This window comes from Nothobranchius furzeri, chromosome 7 (genome assembly GCF_043380555.1).
Source record: "Nothobranchius furzeri strain GRZ-AD chromosome 7, NfurGRZ-RIMD1, whole genome shotgun sequence".
NCBI lineage: Eukaryota > Metazoa > Chordata > Actinopteri > Cyprinodontiformes > Nothobranchiidae > Nothobranchius > Nothobranchius furzeri.
The window spans coordinates 51,960,628-51,975,866 of record NC_091747.1 but is presented as its reverse complement, the minus strand read 5'-3'; the positions used below and the strand labels follow the sequence as shown (position 1 = coordinate 51,975,866).

Below are 15,239 nucleotides of genomic sequence, written 5' to 3'. Positions count from 1 at the left end.
CATTTGTGACATCACAATCAGGGACTTTTTGAAACGGCTCATTTTAAGCGCATGGTTTCTGAAACGTCCTGGGTATCTCAAGGCTATGGATGTTGTAGGGCTGTCATGGTTGACACGTCTCTACAACATTGCGTGGTCATCGGGGCAGTTCCTAGGGAGTGGCAGACCGGGGTGGTGGTCCCCATCTTTAAGAAGGGTGACCTGAGGGTGTGTTCCAACTATAGGGGGATCACACTCCTCAGCCTCCCTGGAAAGGTCTACGCCAAGGTACTGGAGAGGAGGGTCCGATCGATAGTTGAATCTCAGATAGAGGAGGAGCAATGTGGTTTTCGTCCTGGCCGTGGAACTGTGGACCAGCTCTATACCCTTGCAAGGGTGATGGAGGGGGCATGGGAGTTTGCCCAACCAATCCACATGTGTTTTGTGGATTTGGAGAAGGCTTATGACCATGTCCCCAGGGGCACCCTGTGGGGGACGCTCCAGGAGTATGGGGTGGGTGGCTTTCTGTTAAGGGCCATTCAGTCCCTTTACCAGAGGAGCGTGAGTTTGGTCCGCATAGCCGGTAGTAAGTCGGACCTGTTCCCAGTGAGGGTTGGACTCCGCCAGGGCTGCCCTTTGTCACCGGTTCTGTTCATCACTTTTATGGACAGAATTTCTAGACGCAGCCGTGGTGTGGAGTGTGTCGAGTTTGGTGGCAGGAGAATCTCGTCTCTGCTTTTTGCGGATGATGTGGTCCTCCTAGCTTCATCCAGCTCTGACCTTCAGCTCTTGCTGGGTAGGTTCGCGGCCGAATGTGAAGCGGCTGGGATGAGGATCAGCACCTCCAAATCTGAGACCATGGTTCTCGACCGGAAAAGGGTGGCTTGCCACCTCCGGGTCGGGGGAGAGGTCCTACCTCAAGTGGAGGAGTTTAAGTATCTCGGGGTCTTGTTCACGAGTGAGGGTAGGAGGGATCGGGAGATCGACAGGCGGATTGGTTCGGCGTCTGCAGTGATGCGGACGCTGAGCCGATCTGTCGTGGGGAAGAGGGAGCTGAGCCAGAAAGCCAGGCTCTCGATTTACCGGTCGATCTACGTCCCAATCCTCACCTATGGTCATGAGCTTTGGGTAATGACCGAAAGAACGAGATCGCGGATACAAGCGGCCGAAATGAGTTTCCTCCGTAGGGTGGCCGGGCTCAGCCTTAGAGATAGGGTGAGGAGCTCGGACATTCGGGAGGGACTCGGAGTAGAACCGCTGCTCCTCCGGATCGAAAGGAGCCAGTTGAGGTGGTTTGGGCATCTGGTCAGGATGCCTCCTGGACGCCTCCCCGGGGAGGTGTTTCGGGCATGTCCTGCAGGCAGGAGGCCCTGAGTCGACCCAGGACACGTTGGAGAGGTTACATCTCCAATCTGGTCCGGGAACGCCTTGGGGTCCTGCCGGAGGAGCTGGTGGACAAGGCCGGGGAGAGGACGGCCTGGAGCTCCCTAGTTGGGATGCTGCCCCCGCGACCCGGACCCGGATAAGCGGAGGAAGACGAGACGAGACGAGAGACGAGGTTTCTGAAACCAAACACTGACAGAACACTGATGGACATATTTTTTTCACATTTGGAGTGTTTATAAAGGCAGTAGAGACCATATGGCAGCACAAAAAATGTAAAAGGCTGGTTTGCATAATATGACCCCTAAAATTAATCTACAAGAGCAGATGTTTCAAGAAATTATTGTTTATAGTGGTCTTTCCCTATAACGTGATTCACCTTTCACAACCTCACCATTTCACAATTGTTTTTAACATGAGATAAGATATAAGATAAGGTAAGACATATTGATCCCAGTGGGGTTCATTTGTGCCACAGCTCAGAACAGATAGCAAAAGAGTACAAAAGGTGACCAAGAATGCCAGAAAAATAAAACAAGACACTGTGTATAACAATAGTTCCTATGCAGACGCATACACAGTATGCATTATGGATAGAGAGTTGTGAAACGATGCAGAAGTAAAAAATATCAGCTGTTCTACTACAACTACTATTTATCCTCCGAGTGGTTAGTGCAACTTGGCTTTTTTTTTTTTACAGTAAAATGTGTCTGGGTCCTGATTGGCTGTAGACCTTCAGTGGTAAAATATGCTACAGTGAAGCTGTGCCAGGACTAGTGGGCTCGACACACGGGAGGCGACAAACGACCGCGATCAGCGAAATTTGTCGCTGTCGCTTTTATTACCTGTCACACGGGAGGCGATCCGCGGCAGCGGCCAGTGGCAAAGCCGTCTACGCGTTCTGTTCCATGGTGAAATCGAAACTTCCGTTGTTTTGTTTGGCTGTGTCAGGTTGGAGGGAATTAAGGTTATTTAAGCGGTTCAGAGTTAATAAAGAGGTAGATATGATGTTTCACAAGGAGCTGCTAGAGTTATGTGAAATCTTACTTCTGATTTTACTATATAAAACATAATAATAATAAACTTCTCCTCCATGTTTGCTCGGAAATGTGCGGAACATCCTGTCCGCTCATTGGTCAGTGAATGAAACCTCCGTTGATTGGTCCTCGTCCGAGCGACAGCGATGAAAGGTTGAAAATGTTTCAACTTTTTGGGATCGTGTCGCTGGGTCGTCCGTGCACGGCACGTGCACGGCACGTGCACGAGTGCAAAATTTCACACGCACGTTTTTCGCGTTTCGCTTAGTAGGAGGGAGACCCGCGATTATCGCTTTGTTGCGCTTGTCTCATTGAAAATGAATGGAGAGGCGATGTCACCTCCCATGTGTCGAGCCCGTAAGAGGTGCCGTCAGAGGAATTGTGAAATACTTGTGCGTCATTTTAAATAATTTCTTATGTGTCCAACCTCATAGGCCGATTGTTAAAATTAAATCAGTTATTTCTAAAATACAACATTATTATTTATAGGAAAAAGTTTATATTTTATTTCTCAAACAAATGCTTTGGCCTGGAAACAGCCTTAAAACATTTTTAACAGCATTATAGGGCTGGGCAATAAATAGAAAATGTACCATTATTGAAATTTCTGACCCTTATCGTGAGAATTTTTCCCATGCGAATAAATTTGATATTAAAAAATGAAAAGATGTGTGTAGGTTGGCAACATTCATGTCCCTTTAAGAAGCTGTACCACCGTGAGTCTCATAAAAATGTGACCCAAGGTAATACATGTCACAGCACCATCTAGTGGACAACCTTTGTTTCTGCACATACCTGTAGTTATCGTCCATTTATCGTTATCGAGGTGAAATCCTCAATATATCGTGATATTGATTTTAGGCCATATCGCCCAGCCCTACAGCATTATATTTCTTAAAAGGGAATCCAGAAATGACCTTTGCAGTGAGGCTGAAGAATCCCTTTGGTTCAACCATCTTTTCCAGAACATGGCACTTGGTCCCAGCCGTGCTGTCGTACTCGTACACCACGCCGTACTCCAGGTGAACGTTGTCCACTGTAAGACTCACATGGTCCTTCTTCCCATCAATGATGGCGATTGTGTTGAATTTGTCCAACACTTCTAATGTCGGGGACAGACACAAAAAAAGCGAGTGTATTTACATCAAATCGCTCACAAACGAGGCAGCCTATACTCATAAATTCTGAGATAAGCTTTTGCAATTTAGCCAGACATTTTCATCATCACATTCAGAACCGAGCGAGGCCTCAGACCACTAAATCTGCACTCAATTTCAGAGAAAACCCCTCTGCTCGTGGCATTTCACCATCCCACATGAAAATGTCGAGCCACTCCAAAAGCACTGAGTTAACCAGCCTTATGCTAATGCAATGACTTAATACGGCAATAAATTGTGCTTGGGAGCTTTTTCTGCAAAGGGAATTGCTTTCCTGCTTTATGCTCTCACTGGGATCTATAAATTGTTGGGGGGAAATTAACACTTGATGAGCCAGAGGAGGTGGCTGTTTTCAGGCTAACACGTTCCAAATGACGACTCCCACTTCCAAAGTGAAAGAGGCAAAGGTTGTGTGTGTTCCTGTGAATGAGCGTGTGTTACATCAACAGACACCTTGACCACAAGTTTATTTCCCAAAGGGGCGGCTCCAACGTATTTTGTGAATGTGTTGGTGTGCCGTCACCTTCAACCTTGCACTCAAAGCCATCTCCGTTCTCCTCAGCAGTGGGTTTCTGGTTAGCTTTCTGGTTTTCCTCCTGGGCACTCTCACTGCTGTTGTATACCCACTTAATTGTGTCTTGCTGCAGGAAAGAAAGACCAAAAGGAGACCTCCATTTATATTACAAAATACAATTTTGCTAAATTAGCAGGCGGCCCATTTTTTATGAAGACAATTTAAATATACAATAAAAAATACTGAACAGCTAAAGGTTGTTTTAACGTGTTCAGTTCATTGAACCCTGTTATTGTGTTCAGTGTCATGGTTGGGTCTGCAGACAGTACAAGAAAAAGTCTTCACAAGCATATGGAAACACTGCAAAAACCAACCCACGCCAATCTAATCGAGCCATTCTAGCGTGCTTTACAGACTTGTGTGTGTGTGTGTGTGTGTGTGTGTGTGTGTGTGTGTGTGTGTGTGTGTGTGTGTGTGTGTGTGTGTGTGTGTGTGTGTGTGTGTGTGTGTGTGTGTCTGTTGTTCTCCGCAGCCAAACCCACGGAGGTTTTTCTGCCAAGGCTACACACTGGTCGACTCGTGTACAACCCCATCACACAAACACACACAGAAAGAGAAAAAGATGGTGTTCCTCTGTGTCCACACCAGAACTCCTGCCGTTTTTTAAACACTAGCGCATCATTAAGCTCAGAAACCGCACTTGAGCTCAATTCTAATGATATACCACGCTACGTCAAACCCTGGAGTTACTATTTTCACAATTCCCCACCTTCAACAAGTGGTCTGAGCGTTCTCTCTCCTACACTTGTCTGCTTTTAACCACTCTCCCAGAATAAAACAAGCTGTCTGAACTAGTGTACCAGGCTCGCCCGGCCAGCCCACCACTGTGAGCCAGGGGTCAGGGCCGCAGGAGCCAAAAGTATTATTATTTCACTGTAAAGTAAAAAAGGAGACAAAAAGATAGTAAATGGGAGCTTGGAGGGCTGCCTGGTGGGACGGGGAATATAATCTAGTTCTCGATGCATCACAACAAGAACATAAACAACTTAGAATAAATTTTAAGATGCTCAAAAGTGATTTTACCTCTAAGGGAGGTGAGGGAGGTGAAGATGCATCAATAATTGTTTTTTATTTACATTGCAACCCCCAAATCAGGAGTAGCCTCAAGATTCCTAACCCTGCATTTGGGTATGTTTATTAACAATTTCCATCTGTTTGTGTTTTTTTTTTTTCCTTTGTGCTCTTTGTGCTTCTGCAGCTTCTTATATTCTCTCCATTTTCAGTTTTGTTACAAAAGAAACAGATCAATCAGCACACAGTTCAAAATATCACCCTCAGCAAGCGGTCATTCAAAGGCTAAAAACTATAATCGCAGACAAAAATCTGACGGAAAAAATTCACGTCTAGCCTTTGCCTTACCTGCGTTGGTCGCCTGTATTTCCTACACGCTGTGACATGAGCGATGACACTGGCATGGCTCTCCTTGCTCACATTGATGCCATTTACCTTGATGATGCATTGGCCCGGGTGGAGACCGGCCGTGGCTGCAACAGTGCCTGGCATGAAATAGAAAAGCAGTCAAAAACAAAAGAAGGGTGTAAAGGTTGAGAACATCTGACCTTGCAGGTGCAAGCTGAATGACGAAATAAAAACATCTGCACATACTTTAATAGTTCCACATTCCACACATAACTGCGATGGGAAACAATCCATATAATTCCCTGGATTCACACCTTTCTTTCCTGTTTGAAGCAGCACAGGGGGAATGTGCCGTGTGGTCTGCAAACAGGGACGTTATTCATCAAACTAAATTTGATTGAGACCACAAGAGGATTCCAAAGGAAACCAGGCATCGCTCATGGTTTCATTCAATAGATCTGTGATTCTCCAGCAACGTGTTGCAAAGACAAAAATCACTTAGCTGTTGAACCCTCCCTTTGGAGTAGTGGGATACCACTAGTATAGCTCCCACAAGTAAGGAAAGTAAAAATGAAGAAAAAAAACTGCTGTAAAAACTGAGACAAATGTCAGATAAGTAATAAACTTTTATAAATTCTGTGAACTAAAAATTGCTTAGGTTGACACAAATAATCAAAGATCATATTCCAGTAATGCACAGCACTGCGTCGTAATGAGACTTGTAGTAACACAACTTATCGTAACGCAATGCGCCATAACACTACTTACCATAACGCAACATGTCATAATGCCACATGCCGTAATGCAACATGCCATACACAGCGTGTCATTACGCAGCGTCATTACGCAGCGTGTCATTACGCAGCGTGTCATTACGCAATGCGTCGTTACGCAACGTGTCATTACGCAACGTGTCGTAACGCAATGTGTCGCAGTGCATTGTTACGCATTGTTACGCAACGCATCGTAATATAATTGCATCGTATCATGCTGCATCATTTGGGGTAACATTGTATATCACAATAAATTCTAACAAATGTTGCGATAATGATGTCATAAGGTACAGCGCAATGCAACATGTTGCACTGTGCATTACCATTAACGCGTCATTACTCAACGCATCGTAACGTCATTGTACAATAATGCATTCCATCATGCTGCATCATTTTGTGTGAACATTGTATCGTAACAAATTATAACAAATGCTGCAATAATATATTGCAATGTGATGCATAGTACCATACCTATGTGCCACTTATGATAAAAAGTTTCATGATGCTAAGTTTCGTAGAGCACCACGTCATAGCATATCACATTTGATCAAGTCGTACATCTAATTCTTTTGCATCAAATGTTATGCTTTCACAACATAGTGTATCACAGTTTTTATATCACAAAATACCCCGGTGAGTTACATCACATTGTAGCATAACAAACCCATACTTCCATGACCTTTTTGTCTTTTCTGGCTTTTTAATTCTGGCTAAGATTAAGTCCAGTTCTCCAGTGACCCCCTTGAAAGCAATAGGTGATACAACTCAATCAATGGTTCTTTGCACTCCCAGCCATAGTTAGGTTTCTGTCTCTAATTGTTTTTACCACTCCTAGTGACAGAAATCTCCAGGGAAACAAAAGCTGTTGTAAAAATTCTTAGGATTAGGGATTGGACACCTCCAGCTTTATAAGCTTCGTCTCTGAGGATCAGTGCATCTGCATAAACCCACCAATTTCACAAGAAACAACATCAGCAAGTCAACATATGCACACATATAGAATTCACTTACAAGTGCATACCCAGCACTTTTCCACCATCTATTATCCCACTTAGATAGCTTTAAAAAAAATGCAAGATTCAATTCAAAGAGCCAGACAAGGCTATGGATTGTTTTTTGATTGGAGCCTATTCGGTGCAAGCCCTGATGGCAGTGCTACTGAACAAGCTCCATTCAGTAAAAAGAGAGAAGACTGCATTGAACGCAGAGTAAAAATGCAGAAGGCATTCGTATCACACAAAGAAAATGATCCACCAAAAATAAAAATGAATAGGTGTATGGAAATCATTGTGACACTTTATGCCACAGCCAAGTCACGCACATCCCCAAAGACTGATGTAGCAGCTGCTTGCCAGCTGTGTCACAACAACAAAAGGAAGTATTTTACTGATGAAGCCAGACAGCCATCTCTTACCTCTTCCAACAGCATGGACCACAGAGGGGCCAAATCCTCGAATCTGGAAGCCCAACCCATCAGCAGAGTCTGGAATCTTTACTGTCCTAAAGAGGAAATGTAGCAAACTGGGGACATGCACTCACTTCAGTTTTGACAGTAACTATGCACATGCACGTCTGCCTTACTCTCTTGGCTTGGTGCTGACCAACACCCGCAGGGGGCCCTTGTTGTTGAAGCATTGCCTGAGGACAACTTCCACTTCAGAGAACGGCCTCAGGAATACCAAGTCTCCGTTTATGGCAAATAACTTCCTCCCAACTTCAAGGCCCGCCATCTTCCAAAAGAATAGTTTTTTAAAGGCTAATTAAGCTACAACATTTTCTGAGACAGAAAAACTATTCTTTTTTTTAAAGTAACTCTTTAAGCTAGAGCTTTAACATTGATCTCAGTGATAGTTGGGTTAGAAACTTGACCAGTTTCATATTTGACACCACCTCTACTGGCCAAAAACTGGACTAGACTGTATTGTGGAGCGGGTAGGTGTCCTAGGGGGCACTCTTTACCTGCTTTACAACGGTTAGCTGTAATGCTAGCGGTTAGCATTTTCAGATCGCAAATAGTGAATTAAAAACAGAAAAAGAAGTTTGCTTTTTCTGTTGGCATAAGGAGGTTAATCTGTAATGGTGGTCTTTTTGAATAGCAGTGTTATCGCCTATTATCTTAGGCCAGTGATTATGTGCATACATTTTGTAAAAGAGGAGTAGGATCAAAATAAGCTTAGCTTCTACCTACTCCTTTTGAACAATTACTGTGTGTTTTGTTCTATTTTGGATGTGGTTCTGAGTAATTAGTTATGCGTGTGTAAGTCATGTTTTATTTTATTTTATATTTTTGTTTTTTCAAATCTTTATTCAAATAAAAAGAAACCAAACCAAAGTTACTTCTTTCCACAGATGTTTCCCTTTAGCCAATTATGCATTCACTTTATTGATTGGTGTGTGCCTCCTCCTAGCGTGTTTACATTTGTATACTTGTCTTGATTTATGCTCACTACAGCCTAAAGCTCAAACGCATTTAACTTGCTCTTTTCCACAATAAATTGAGACTGATTATATATTGAATACTCATTCCTGGTATGTTTAATTCCCTTTCATAATCCTGCACCTGCTTCTATTTTCCAGTCCATCTGTACATTTCTAGGTCCAGCTCTGGCTACAAACCAGACAGACCGGCTATTCTGTCAAACTCTAAAAGTTTACAACATTGCGACGTGTAAGAGACAGATCGTTCTATTGTCCGTGTGTCACACCTCAGCCGGGGAGCCCCTATCCACAGATTTTATGATGGGGACTCGGTTTCTTTCTTCCAGAGTAAACCCGTAGCTTCCGTCACTTGGTCTTATCTGGGGGAAAAAAAAACAAGTTTGGACTCAGCAGAAATCCAAGCCAGCAGACCAAAATCCTTTCACAAAGCTAGACACACACCACAAGAAAAAGATACTGGTACAAACAGATAGCAGGAGTTTTGGTTTGTTGCTCACTCCTAAGAAGAAAATGCTTTTCTTGCTTACTGAGGTCTAAAATTGACTTTTGCAGCGTTATCAGTTTTTTCTTTTCTTTTGTCACAGCTGTGTGCCTCAAAATGATTTACTGAGCTGTTCTTTTGTGCAGGTTGTGGGCAAATTAAAGCAAATCTTAGCATAAAAGAAAAGGCTGAGTTTTTCTAATAAATGACAACTCACCAGGAGGGACTTTGTGATGACGTTTTCCACTATTTTCAGGTCGTGCTTCATGGGTTTGTGCTTGGTGTTGGAGCCCTCCATCTCCTCATCAGCAAAGAAACGGAACAGCAAAGGCTCATCCTTGAATTCACTCTTTTCCAAAACTAAAGAAAGCAACAAAGCTATGAATGAATATCAGAGCAGAAAAAGACTAAATATGAGTAAATGTGGAGAAGAATCAATGCATTAGATATAAAGTGCGCAATGAGCTGGAAATAAACAGCAGGTACAGACACAAAGTCAAAAAAGTTTTACAAAATTTGGGAAAAAAATTAGCCTAAAAGGTTTTTTAATGCCTCTTAACATAATTCTACCATAATATAGCTATTAATATATTGCAGAGATTAAAAAAATAAAAATTTACGAAGTGGTTCTCTCGCGTTTGTCAAAAAATCTCCACCAATAACATGTTTGCTATCAACCCGAGCAGTTCAGCTCAACTCTCTTTTTCTGTGATTTTACAGAAAAACAGGCACAGTAAAAATGCCAGGGCTGATTCTACAGGACCAGGGCATTGCAGGAGAATGTATGAAGAAGAAATGTATTATTTCTATACATGTTTTGGCTGTCAAACTTCCATAATGCCACTTTAAACATTTTGGATACAAACTGTTTTTTTGTTTTTTTTTTATTAAAAACAAATAAAGGAGCACTGTACTACATCACCACAGGCTAAACTCTCCCAGAGTTACCCCAAGGGCCAATTTGGTGTGCAACCCCAAAAATTTCTTTGGCCCCATCAGGCCACCCTATCAAAATTTTCTGGAGGTGCCTCTGCTACTGTCCCCTATCACCAAGAAAAATACACACAGTCACTTTAAGGCTGATTACAGATTTTTGCAGATATTTTATACATTATATGTATTTCCCTAAAATGTCGACACCATGTAAAAGCAATCACACCTTCATTGGTTCACTGCTTCAGTTAAACCCCATTTACAATCCCACTCAATCACTATCACTGTCAAATGCCCAAACAAGTATCACATGACCAACCTTCTCCCCTCCCCCTGCTGAAACACATACCCAAATGCCAACAAGAAGGAAACATACATTGGCTGTTAATATTGGCCCAGTGCATCCCTAGACAATATCTCCATGTGAAACTGTTTAATCATCATGCCTATTATATAATTGTTAATGCTTGACACCTTACCGATGATTATAGCCAACAATCATTGATTTTTGCATTAAGTAGAAAAGTTTAAACTCTAAAAGTGAATCCACCAAAAACGACAAATGGATCTTTCCCAAATGTTGCAACACCCATAATAAAATGCAATATTGCAAAAGAGTCTGAGAAAATGAAAAGCCCAGTTACAGAATAAACATCACTTGTGTATATATATAGCTCCTGCAAAAAAGCAACAAATCCACCCGTCAGTATGAAAAAAAAAAAAAAAAAACCTGTGGGGGGGAAACAAGAGTTTTCTTTTGACATTCAACTTAATTCTCTTCTAGATCAGATATAGTGCCAATAGTTTTAATGGCTACATCGTCAGGCCAAATAACTCACAGGCATGAGCGGTAAAATTACCCTGCAGGCTGCGGCAGAGCAAAGACATGTGATGGCTGAGGGTTTTATGCTCTATAGATGTGCAGATAATTTGTAGCGTGTGGTTTGAACTCCGGGCATTTCGGCCAAGTTACATCATGGGGAGACATGATGTGACTCACGCTGTATATGCTGTGGACTTTGGCAATATGGACTTAAAAACAAACCTGACGCTCATAAACAGTGTTACCATAGCTACAGTTTGTTCTGCGTTCATCCCCTAGCAAGGAAAAAAAACATGCATAAAACCCAACACGTCAAGATGCATGTATGTATGAAAAGAGCCGCTAATACACAAATGTATTCACTGGGTTGGGGGAAAAGCTCTATTCCTGTACTGTGTCAAAGGGATTAAACGGAAAAAGAACAATAATGGTTGTGTTCTAAGACAGGATGCTAAATGACAGGATCCAAAGTAGAATTTCTTGTAAGCAGTTAACTTTAATTTGGTCTACGATGAGAGAGTTCCAAAGGTTTAAAGCAGCAGCGTGTAGTTTCCTGGCGCTAGGGGGGCAGTAGATACATTTCAGGGTAGATTTGCACCACATCACTGTGACTGTCGCCACATAAAAACATTACGGTAAACATTGTTGTTGATGGCTGTATTTTCCAGATCTGCTCAGGGTCCTGCGCCTGCTGATGATGTCATCATACTACTGCAATAACCGCTTGGCCAAAATATATTTCATCATATTTCTTCTATTCTGTTCTTTCACATGTTTTGGAAAGAGTTTAGCAGTTTCGTTATTAAATTAGTTTTTCTTACTGCCTAAATGTCTTTGAACATGGTAACGTATGCTTCCATAAGTCGTACATCCAGCCAGTCATCTAGTGTGATGTCATTGACAGGCACAGGACCCCAAGCTGTCCAGAAGCAAATGTGGCATCCCCAAAGATGCCAGACCCATGCCCTATAGACTTTAGACCCCATTTTTATGGTCCAACTGAACACCATTTTATTCATTTTCAATAACGTTTCAATGCGTTTCCAGAGATTAACAGTGAAAACTACACATTGTCCCTTTAAGTGGTGTGTTTTAAACCTGAAACAAGAATGGCAGTACCGTGGTGCATGAAGCCATTGTAGCACAGCTCTACCCCCAAGATCACAGCTTCCTCTCTTGTTCTGCAGTCCCCCTGCAGAACAAGACAAGAGAAAAAAACACATAAAAGGAATAAACAGGCTGACTGAGACGATGCAAAGTAAACAAGGAAGACAGTAGAAAGAAAGTTTGGGGCTTTGGAGGAACCCTGAGGCCAGCAGAACCACCTCATACTTCACCCTAAACGCATCCCAAGTCTTGTCTAGACGGTTAAGTGTGACAGCATTTAAGGTTGCAGGAAGTGGGAGCAATTCTATCAACCCAAGTCAAATGCATTTATATGGACACACACACACACACACACACACACACACACAAGGGCGCTTACAGCATATGATGTCTAGCTTTAATTCTGCCATTGTTTAAAATCTGTCTCTTGGCTTTGTTGTCATCCCATACAGGACTATTAATCTATCAAACTCAGCACTTCCTGTCAGGGCGAATGAGACTCAAATCTATTTAGCTTCTTTCCTCCATTTCCTATAAAATCTGTTGAATCTCGGTTTTCATGGCCTTTCTGTCTTTAGTGTGCAACGCACACTTAAAGTGGGCAGCCTGTTAGGACAATAGCCCCTTCTATCTTCTTGCCTTTCCTCTGCAGAAATCTGTTTCCAATGTGCTCAGAAGTCTGTGGAGAGGATTTAAATATAATGACATGGATTCGGATTTGCCAGGGAAATCTAAATCTTAAAAATTTGATTCTGCTGTTAAAATTGTTTCTTTTTCTTGTAGTTTACTGGGATAGAACATGGTTTTCGCTGGCGCATCACATAGATTTGGCCTCTTCTTGAAGAAAAACATAGAAGTCAACAAATAAAACAGGATTTTTATGTGTTTTTGAGACAGTACACAGCGGTGTGAGGCAGATCTGGGGACTTACCTGTGCTATGAGCCAGTCTATCAGCTTGTTAGCCATGACCACTGATTTGTAGGTTCGTAAATGATAGTCCTTATCTCTAAAAGGGCACAAAAGCAGAATTCTATAAAAACTTGTATCTGTTTAATTTCACTGCAACATTCTGAGCCAGTGGTCTCCGTAATTTTCTCTGACCCCCTGCCTGATCGGACCAGTGACGACCGCATGCTGTCCTTCAACCGCTGGTTGTCTAGGAGGTGGTGTCCTGAACACAACATGGGCTACATTGATAATTGGAAAACTTTTTGGGGAAAACCTGGTCTGATGCGGAGAGACGGCATCCATCCCTCTTTGGATGGAGCAGCTCTTCTTTCTAGGAACATGGCCAGTTTTATTAGTCCTCCATGACAACCCAGGGTCCAGACCAGGAAGCAGAGTCGTAGTTTAACACACCCCTCTGCAGCTTCTGTACTGTTACCCACCCAGTACCCCATTGAGACAGTGTCCTGCCCACGGCCAAAATCACACAGATTAAATATCAGGCTTAATAAAGCAAATCATGGAAATCTCATAAATATTAGAACAAATTCAACTGAGCAGGAAACTAGAAAAATTAAATGTGGGTTGTTGAACATTAGATCCATTTTTTCTAAGACTTTGTTAGTTAATGACTTGATTTGTGATAATCAGATCTCTTTGCTCTCTCTCACAGAATCCTGGCTGCAGCAAGAGGACTATGTTAGCTTAAACGAGTCGACTCCATCAAATTATTTAAATCATCATATTGCTCGAAGTACAGGGCAAGGAGGACAAGTAGCAACCATTTTTCATTCTGACTTATTAATCAGTCCCTTACCAATTAATAGCTACAGTTCGTTTGAACATCTTATTCTTAGTTTTCCTAATCCAGATTGCAAAACTGTAAAACCACTCTTGTTTGTAGTTTATATCGTCCACCAGGCCCTTACTCTGGGTTTTTGGATCAGATCTCTGATTTTTTATCTGATTTGGTGCTAAATACTGATGAGGTCATTGTAGTGGGGGATTTTAATATTCATGTGGACATTGAAAATGATAGCCTCAATGTAGCCTTTAGTAATATCTTAGACTCAACTGGTTTTACTCAAAGAATACATAGCTCCACCCACTCCTGCCATCATACATTGGACCTTGTTCTGACTTATGGCATAGAGTGTGAGGAAACAATTATCTTTCCACATAATCCAGTCCTCTCGGACCACTTTCTGATAACCTTTGAGTTTTTTATAACTGAGTTCTCGAGACATGAAAGTAAATTTCATTATAGTCGGTCTCTATCTGACAACACAGTTGCATCTTTTAAATCAACTGTTCCATCTTTACTGTCCTCAGCATCTCAAAGGCATGTAGCAAAGGGCATTATTTTCAGTTCTAGCCCCTCACAAATTGATGCCTTAGTTTATCATGTTAATTCCTCTTTACGTGTGGCATTAGATGATGTTGCCCCTTTAAAAAAGGTAATTAGGGACAGGAAGTTGGCTCCCTGGTTTAATTCTCATTTACGAGCCTTAAAACAAAACTCTAGGAAATTGGAGAGAACATGGCGCTCTACGCACCATGAGGAGGCCTACCTATCCTGGAAAAATAGTCTTGTGCTTTATAAAAATAAGCTTAGACAAACTAGAACTGCTTATTTCTCAGCATTAATTGAGGAGAATAAGCATAATCCTAAATTTCTTTTCAGTACAGTTGCTAAACTTACACAGAATCATAGCTCTGAGCCATCTATTCCCTTGGCCCTCAGCAGCAATGACTTCATGGGATTTTTTACAATTAAAATTAATTCTATTAGAAACAAAATCTTTAGCATCCTCCCTAATGTGATTTCTTTTTCCTCAGTAAGTGAGGCAGCATCAGAGGTGACTGTAGAACCTCATCTGTGCTTGAACCGTTTTGATCCAGTTGAGCTTTCATATTTATCAGAAGTATTAGCTTCATCTAAACCTTCAACTTGCATTTTGGATCCAATCCCAACCAAATTATTTAAAGATGCATTTCCTTTGGTTACTGCCCCCATTCTAGATATAATCAATCTATCCTTAGTAAATGGATATGTACCACAGGATTTTAAGGTTGCTGTAATCAAACCTTCACTTAAGAAGCCTTCTCTGGATCCAGATGACCCAATGAATTATAGACCAATATCTAACCTTCCATTTTTATCCAAAGTCCTGGAGAAAATAGTGGCCATCCAAGTATGTGAGCATTTAAACAATAATGCTCCGTTTGAGGAATTTCAGTCTGGTTT

General features: G+C 42.0%; 1 protein-coding gene across 3 annotated transcripts in view; it reads right to left on the bottom strand.

Annotated features, from left to right (window-relative positions):
• prex2 (phosphatidylinositol-3,4,5-trisphosphate-dependent Rac exchange factor 2) overlaps positions 1 to 15,239 on the bottom strand; it is a 152,016-nt gene that overhangs the window by 62,204 nt on the left and 74,573 nt on the right. For all 3 annotated transcript variants that reach the window (XM_015955247.3, XM_054751157.2, XM_054751158.2), the window contains exons 14-22: positions 12,977 to 13,052; positions 12,058 to 12,130; positions 9,400 to 9,542; positions 8,968 to 9,060; positions 7,844 to 7,992; positions 7,677 to 7,762; positions 5,490 to 5,626; positions 4,080 to 4,197; positions 3,317 to 3,501 (exon numbers count right to left, since the gene is read on the bottom strand). In XM_015955247.3, the coding sequence (XP_015810733.3) occupies positions 3,317 to 3,501; positions 4,080 to 4,197; positions 5,490 to 5,626; positions 7,677 to 7,762; positions 7,844 to 7,992; positions 8,968 to 9,060; positions 9,400 to 9,542; positions 12,058 to 12,130; positions 12,977 to 13,052 (1,060 nt within the window). The remainder of the gene's footprint in view (positions 1 to 3,316; positions 3,502 to 4,079; positions 4,198 to 5,489; positions 5,627 to 7,676; positions 7,763 to 7,843; positions 7,993 to 8,967; positions 9,061 to 9,399; positions 9,543 to 12,057; positions 12,131 to 12,976; positions 13,053 to 15,239) is intronic.